The sequence below is a fragment of the Haemorhous mexicanus genome, chromosome Z (genome assembly GCF_027477595.1).
Source record: "Haemorhous mexicanus isolate bHaeMex1 chromosome Z, bHaeMex1.pri, whole genome shotgun sequence".
Classification (NCBI taxonomy): domain Eukaryota; kingdom Metazoa; phylum Chordata; class Aves; order Passeriformes; family Fringillidae; genus Haemorhous; species Haemorhous mexicanus.
Genome location: NC_082381.1, coordinates 29805034 through 29813394, shown reverse-complemented (window position 1 = coordinate 29813394; position 8361 = coordinate 29805034). Strand labels below are relative to the sequence as shown.

Here is an 8361-nt window from a genome sequence, read left to right as displayed (position 1 = left end):
ATCTAGCCCTCTTGCCCAGGGCATCTCAGTAAAATACACCCAACATCCCTGGAAGGGAGATAGAGCCCAAGGTCATTTCATTGCCTTGCAATTTCTTTTGTAGTCTGGCTATTAACTTCAGCCTGCACCCCTCATTAGCTCTTTCTGCTAAAACAAAAAGACACAATGCAGTACACGTTGAAGAATGTCTCTGCCAATCCTCGAAAGTCCCAATGATGACTCATCCCATGGAGCCATCCCAACACCTGCAGGGTCAAAGCTCCTGGCATCCACTGTTTACTGCCCTTTGTTAATCAGTTCTCCCAACTTTCTTGTGTCCCACTACCTTTAATAATCTCCAACTCCTCTGGTGGAAAAGACAGCACCAGCACCACCACTTCCCCTCACCCCCCCTCAGGCAGTAGCTCAGTCACAGGGGGCAAAGAGGGGATCCCAGACACCTCTGGCAGAAGTGCTGCTTTCTGAACATCTCCACTGAGCAGTTGATTGCCTGTTGTCTCTTCTGAACATCCTGCCTGATGTCCCTTAACTGCTCTTGTTTCTGCCTCTTTAGGCAAATTCACTACCTCCCACAAATGAGTAATTGAGCTCTTGGAGGGAAGGTTTTTTCCCTTTAAGTTAACAAACCTCACTCCTTCCCACTTTCCAAATGCATGTAAAACTCACAAGCATATTTGGAATCTGTAAATCTTCTACTACTAAGCTAACCTGAATTTAGAATTCCAGCAGCTAAACGCTGCTGCTAAAAGAAGGAAAATGGCACCTGTCATTTTGAATTCCTTGGTGTTCTCTGTGCCATTTGACAGTGTGATGATACCAGTTTCAAGATGTTAACAGTTGTTAAAGGATTCACATTAGTAGCATCATATGTTTGAGAGATTTCAGTTAATTTAAAAATTGTGTTTTTGCTGGTCTTGCTCTGCATCAGACCTCTGAGTACTTAGGTGCTATTTAGAGTAGATGGACATAGGGATTGAAAAGATTAAAATCCAAAAAAGGCTCTGAATCAGCTGAGGTAGCTGTGTCTGTATTCTGCCGGATGTTACCAGCTTCCTGCTCTTTCTCCATTTTCAGTTTTGTCTTATTTTTGTTGCTGTCTTGGGATTTGGCCGGTGTAAAATTCAGGACAGTTTATGGAATAGCCTGTCACCACAGCAAAAGATGAGAAGTGTGAAAACTGCCAATCACTTTTTTATAAAATTTTAAAAGTTTAATAGCAATAAAATGGTTATAAAAATAGTAATACAGTTAGAGTAATAATAATTTGGACAATTTGAATTAAGACACTATGAGACAATAGAAACAGAGAATTACAGACTTCCAGGTACCTTTTTCTGGGCAGCACAAGCCCATGAAAGGACACCTGTTTACAAAGGATTAACCCTTAAAAACAGTAGCCTGTGGCATATTCATACATTTCACACATGCTGCATAAATTCCATTCAAATATAGGAATCTGTCTGGTCATCATCAGCTTCTTCCTCTGAATCCCAACAGCACCTTTGAGGCGGTAAGAAATTTGTTACTTCCAATAAGAGGGCACAAAATACTTTTTCTCTGAAAGATTTAGGTGTCCTGTGGCTGCTATCTTGCTGCAAGTCCTTTCTTTAAAAAAAGTACCGTACATAGCATAGTTTCTATTTTAACATTTTTTATAACCTAAAACTATATTTAACACTCTACTTAAGAGAATTAATACAGCACTACTTTTTAACACAATACATATAATATTCATTTTAATATTTGCGAAAAGCCAATCATAAAATACGTATTTTTCAGAAAAAGCACATGATGAATAAGAGAAGAATTACTCCTGAGCAGCATCAGGCAAAGTTGGCCATATGCAATGTGCTGGCTGAAGCACTCCTTTGATTGCAGTTCTCCAAGCTGCAAGAGAGGGTGGAGACAGCAGAATCGCGGGTGTCTGTCCTGGAGACCATGACTGATGACCTTCAGTGGGACATCGACAAGATCCGCAAGAGAGAGCAGAGGCTCAGCCGCCACCTGGCCGACGTCCTGGAGCGAGTAAGTGCTGGCCAGGAGCCCTGGGAAGTGGGGGTGGTGTTGGACGGGTGTGTGACATCCTCTCTGGGACTTTGCTGTGTGACAACCTCTCTGGGACTTTGCTGGGAGAGCTGAGAAACTGCAGTGTTCTTTCTCTGGTCTTGGACCTGCTGCATCACTCTTGTCGGTATTTCACTGGTTTCTTGAGGAAATGTCTTGCATTTTTTTGCAGGTAAATTCCAAAGGCTACAAGGTGTATGGAGCTGGGAGCATCCTCTGTGTGGGAACAATCACCATTAGTGCCTGCAAGGTGAGGTCAGGAGCTTGGTTGTAGGCGAGGGGAAGAATACATTCAAGGAGAACAAGGGCCACAATTTGAACAGAATTTAAATAATATTTTTGATAATTTTTAGATCCTGTGCCACAAATGATCTTGAGGAAGTAACAATACAGAATGAAAAGCTCAAGGTGAGACGTGTAGCTGTGTGAGGATGAAGGTGTTCTGTGGGATGGGCTGCCCTCAGCTTTGCAGCGCTGTGTCTGCAGAAAACCTCATTGCAGCGTCTGTTCTGAGCCTGCTCTTTAGCTGTGTTCCACCTTGCTCCAGGTACAACTGAGCGAGTCTGTGGCTCCACTTGCAGCTCAGTGCGTTGGTGACACCGCGTGGCCACCGTTGGAAATTTTAATGATGTCCTGCCCGTGTCCTGTATTAATCTTTGAGTCCATTTTAACCAGATCTGGTTAAAACTGTTTTCATCTCTTTACAAGTAGTGATCCCTCTTCCACTTTCCCCACGCCCTGTGCAAGTGGAACCAGAGAACAGAAACAATCAGGGAACTTGTGTGGGGAGAGAGGCTCCTGAAAGAGTCAAAGAATTTCTGTCTTCCCCACTGGGGAGGATGGATAAATAGGAGACAGCCTGTGAGTTTGTGATGTTTTAAAAGTGGTAACACAAGAAGCTGTTACTCTATGGTAAATAAGTATATGATGAAGAGAATAATCCAAATTTCATCTTAGTGGTCAGTGCCAGTTATAAGAAATGTCTGTCTCGATAACCTAAATCAAGAGATCTGATACTGGAAACTGTCTTGAGGCACCTCTGAATTTTGTTTATCCACATGAGTTTATTTAGAGATAAGTGATCTTTACCTTGCAACTTTGGTTTTTTTCCACCTAATTACTTTTAAGCTGAATGCATGTATATATTTGTCTGTTTCTCTACTGTTAGTCACAATCATTTGCTAACTATCTTTATAAGGAGGATTCAGATTCTGTACTTTTTTAAGAATTTCCTTTCAGTCATTATGTCTTATTGGTTGAAGGCTACCATAATGCCTACTTGCACATGCAGTTTCTTTATTCTCTCACTTTTCTATGTGTTCATTCTTGTTGAAGAGGTGATTATTGTTTATGGCTGTCAATGAGCAAGAAGGTATGGTGGTGTGCTGTGCTTAAAGATGACCACCATCTCCCTCACACTGCCCTTTAGGGGCTGCAGTTCACTAGAACATCTGGCTGATTTTTTTGTTACTGTTAAATACTTGTTCTGGCAGGTCTCTTCATCCTAAAAACCAAAGCTCTTCACCTGTTTCATTGGAAGGCCATGGCTGGGTGTAAAACTGGCGTGACTTCTTTTCAGATAAAAGTTTTGCTCTATTATGTGGCAGAATGGTGATAGTCTTGTTTTTTCTTTGTCATTGTCACTTAGCTTGTTCTCCATCTCCATGAAAGTCCTCAAGAAGGTTGACAGAAGTGTGGTTTGTTGCAGAGGTGTTTCTGCTTTTGCAGGCCCCATTAATCGGGAGATGAGTCACCTCATCAGCAGCCTCCAGAATCACAAGCACCAGCTGAAGGGAGAGATGCTGAGATACAAGCGCAAACTGAGAGAGGCCCAGTCTGACCTGAGCAAGGTAAGACAGCAGGAGATGCCAGAAAAGAGGGGAAAGTGCTTAGGAGAAGGGGGAATGCTGTCACCCTTGCCAGGAGTACCAACCCTTCTGATACGCTGTGCAGGATGCAGTGAAATTTTCTGTGGAGCTCTGTGCTCTGCTGCTTCCTTTGACCAGATGAATCCTCCTCCTTTGTAGCTGTGTAGTGCTCCATGAAAAGGGGCCATGGAAGCATGGATCTGGGAAGACAAGGGAGAAGGGGGTGAGGAAGACTTCTGGCTAAGAACTTAAAGGTTTGTTTTCTTGGTCATCTCTCTTGCTGTTCCAGGCCAGATCCGCTCTCGCAGTGGCAGTGCTCTTCTCCAGTCCCAGTCCAGCACTGAAGACACAAAGGAGGAACCTGCAGAGATCAAGCAGGAGCCTGCTGATCCTTCTGCCCACGGGACTGTTCCCAAGGCTGCTTCTGAAGATGTAAATGAGATGAAGGCCAGGTGAGATGAAGAGGAACAGGAGTGGGAGAGACAGGGAAGGGAGAGGGAACAAGAGAAGGAAAAGGAGAAGGAGAAAGAGAGCAAGAAAAAGAGAAAGAGTAGGAAAAGGAGCGAGAGTGGGAAAGGCAGAAGCAGAAGGAATCTGAGAAGGAGAGAGAGTCCAAAGAGAAGGAGAAAGGGAAGCATGAAGATGGAAGAAAGAAGGAGGCTGAAGTGATCCAGCAGCTGAAGGCTGAGCTCAAGTAAGAGTTGCTGTTTCTCCCTTTCCTGTGGGAGCAGTGCCCAAGCCTGGGGTGTTCACGTGGTCTTGCTTTTCCAGGATCAGCATGACTGGAGTTTGGAACCAAGAGAGTTTCTTGACGCCCTCTGTATCTGATTGTGATGTGGTCAGTGCAGTAGCCTAAAGCATGAATTACCAGATACTTCATGGTGTGGGTCATGTAATGTTGATTTGTTGCTGTCAAAACAATAGCATAGAAGTTCACAGCAGCAGGTTATTAATAGAGGACACAGCAGTGTTACCGCTTGTGGATGGTTCCCAAAGCAGAGGTGGATAGTTTGTAGGTATTATTAGGATATGTATTTCATCTCTAGCTCACTTCTTGCATTTCAACCCATGTGCCTGAACATGTTTTATTTCCAGCCTATACTCAGCTGCTGTTTTATGTTACCAGGATGAAATGAGCCACCAGCAACTCCATACCATGTGGGAAATGAGAGAATATTGCCAGGCTGTGGTGATCGCTGTGTAACAGTGATTTTGCTGCTGTGTTCTCACTGTAGTCTGTCTCCCTTTTTCCAGGAAGGCCCAGGAGAGCCAAAAGGAGATGAAACTGTTGCTAGATACGTACCACTCTGCCCCCAAAGTGCAGAGACACAAAGTGCAGCTCATGGCAGCTGAGAAGAAGGCAAAAGCTGAGGTATTCCTTATTTCTCTTCCTCTTTTCTTTTTAATGTGTTACTTAAACTTCTTTTCACATATTCTGCATCAGAACTGTGTTCTTTCTCTCGTCAGAACTGAGGATTGTTTGTCTTCTCAGCTTTGTCTCCTAGATATTGGAATGGTCTGGGGATAAACAGGGACTAGTTGCTACTGCAGGCACACTCACACAACAGTCTCTAGGTTCATAAGCGCACAACCATTTGCAGATCCCTTCAGTTCCAGCATGTCCCTCTTTTTGGGACCCCTGTGGTTCCAAGCCCCTCTTGCCTTCTTCACAAGCAGGTCTCACGCATAGGCAGCACTTCCTCTGTGCAGCACACACACGTGGGGTAAAGAGTTAGATTACATGGCAATACTTAGGAAAATGTGTAATGAAAAGATACGAGAAGATAGGACAAGACAGGCTGTGATGATCATGGGCAAGGCTGAGCCAGACAAATGTGTACTGACTGTCCATATTTCCCATGGGACTGACTCCTTTTACACCCTTCTCTGTCTAACCCCAAATTGTTCATCCTTGGTCTCCATTTTCCTCACATTGCTTCTGGCTTTGAGCAGCTCTTGATTGCCACAGCTGTCCCAGTTCAGGAGCCATTCCTGCTTTACAGTGTCATCAGTTACAAAGTCCCAGCTGACCTTCCTGGAGGTGCTTCCTGTAATTTCTTAAAGCTGTTGTGACTGGAGAGGTTTGCTTCCTCTCTTTGTCTCTGTGTTTGTTTTGTCAGGTTTGTGTCTCTGTATATTTTGGTTTGGGTTTTCTCCTTCTCCCACACTCAAATAACCTTGATGGAGTAAACATTTTCACACTCTCATGTGCTCTCAACAGATAGTGTGACTGACCAGGTTTCATTCTCATCACTGCCTCCCTTACCATTTGTCTGCCAAATTTGTATCTCTGTATGTTTTATTTTACCTCCTCCTTTTCCTGTTATCTTCTCCTTGTATGGAAGAAGGTCCTTGACCAGATGGCCTTAAAGGAGCAGATGCTCTCTGAGCACATACTCATACATGTAAAATTGCAGGAGGCTGATGTTCCTAGTCTGATAAAAGAAGCTGTGAAATTTTTAAAGGTGTGGAAGTCAAGATCTTGGGCCTGCAGCCCATCTCAATGGTACATCTGCCTGTACTACTCTGTCAAAACAACCTGGGGGTTTTTTTGCCATACTTTGACGGCAGTCCTGAGTGTTTTAGAGAATTTTGGAGAAAACAGGCTCTGAACAATGCTCAGGGCATATCCTTGTATTTAGTGTGATTTCTGGTTGGTTCTTGTAGCTTGAAGAACTGAGGCAGAGGGTGAAAGGATTGGAGGACAAGGAGAAAAAGGAGAGTAAGAAGATGGCTGATGAGGATGCCCTCTGCAAGGTCCAAGCAGTGGAAGAACAGATTGAATATTTACAGAAGAAACTTGCCATGGCTAAGCAGGTGAGAAATTCCTGATGAGTTCTCTTTTGGCTGGGGCAACTGGAGGAGCTGCCTTCAGGTTACATCCAGGAAGAGAGAAGGAATTGATATCTGTGTGGGCCAGAGATGGGAGTTTGGTGCTGGTTTACCAAAGGGGAAGAAAACTGAGCAAGCAAAAGAACCACCAGCAAAAGAACACCCTCCACCCTCAGCTCTGGGATATTATAGGCAGGCCATGGTGGGAAATGTTTGATAACAATTAAACATTAAATAAACAGTTAAACATGACCTTGGTGAAGCACACAGAGGAGAATGGGCTTTATCAGCCATTATGGGAAGAGATTACAATTTCTTTTTAAGAGTGATTACCTCCTCAGTTCATCTGGTGAATGTTTGCATGGAAGTGGTACAATCCTTCTGCTAAAAAAAGCTCAATCCAATGAGAGAGCAGGACCACCTCAGCAGGATAGAGGCAAGCCAATGAACTGACATGTGCTTTCTCAGACTTTGGATTCTTGTTATTGTAGAACAGAACTGCTCTACCTTGTCAATGCTGAAGTGGCCAAAGTGAGTTGAAGGAGCTTGGCAGCCTGTTAGTTGGAAGCTGTCGAGCTGTCCACATGTAGAATTTTTGGCCTGGTGTTATCTGACAGCTGTTCAGCTGCTGGGAATTGGGTGTTGGTTTCTGCCCAGCTCTGGCAAGGACTGTGTCAAACCTGATTCTGCCAGACAAGTGACAGGTGACCATCTTTTCTCTGCATCCTCAGAGTATCTCTGCTGTGGTGCAGACTTGTAGGGAACACATTTTTCTGGTTGTTGGGATAATGGTGTTCCCTGACACCAAGAATCTTCCTCCATCTTCGCTAGCTTTGGTGTCTCTGAATAAAATGTTCAGGCTCACTCTAGGGGGTCCAGGGCACAGTTTGGCCAGAGCCTGTGATGCTTTTGCAGGAGGAAGAGGCCCTGCTGTTGGAAATGGATGTCACAGGCCAAGCCTTTGAAGACATGCAAGAGCAGAACATCTGCTTGATGCGGCAGCCGCAGAAGGATGATGCCAACGTCAAGCTGATGTCAGAACGTATCAAGTCCAACCAGATCCATAAGCTGCTAAAAGAGGAAAAGGAGGAGCTGGCAGACCAAGTTTTGACACTGAAAACACAGCTAATAGGGAAAAAGGAGAGGGGACAAGAGAGCTGGTGGGGACATGGAGGTGTGTTTTGTCTGTTTTAGGCAGCTCCACACACCATTTGCTCTCTCCCCCACTGAGGGAAAGGGGAAAGAATCAGAAGGGACAAAGTGAGAAAACAGGTGAGCTGAATAAAGGCAGTTGAACAGTTAAAGCAGAGATGTCCATACAAGCAAAAAGAGAAATTAATTAATTGGTTACTTCCTGGGGCAGGCAGGAGTTGAGCCATCTCCAGGAAGGCAGGGCTTCATCAGGCCTTATTGTTGTTTAATAAATGCTGCAGCTCTGAACATCCTTCCACTGCCTCCTTTCCACCAGCTGTTATTGCTGAGCACAACATTGTAGGGTATGGAACACTCCTTGGGCCAGCTGTCCTGGCTGTGTGGCATCCCAGCTTCTTGGGTACCCTGAGCCTACCTGCTGGTGGGCAGCATGAGACACAGAAGG

At 44.6% G+C, this 8361-nt stretch overlaps 1 protein-coding gene across 1 annotated transcript; it reads left to right on the top strand.

Moving 5' to 3' along the window:
- Nucleotides 1–1872: 1872 nt before the first annotated feature.
- On the top strand, nt 1873–8062 carry LOC132322471 (E3 ubiquitin-protein ligase BRE1A-like; the record flags this gene model as incomplete). The annotated part of the gene is made up of 8 exons (XM_059836957.1): nt 1873–2025; nt 2237–2314; nt 2612–2657; nt 3793–3914; nt 4227–4384; nt 5187–5304; nt 6600–6749; nt 7680–8062. Coding segments are annotated over 8 exons (1104 nt in total), but the record flags the coding sequence as incomplete, so codon positions are not given.
- Between the last annotated feature and the right edge of the window lie 299 nt (nt 8063–8361).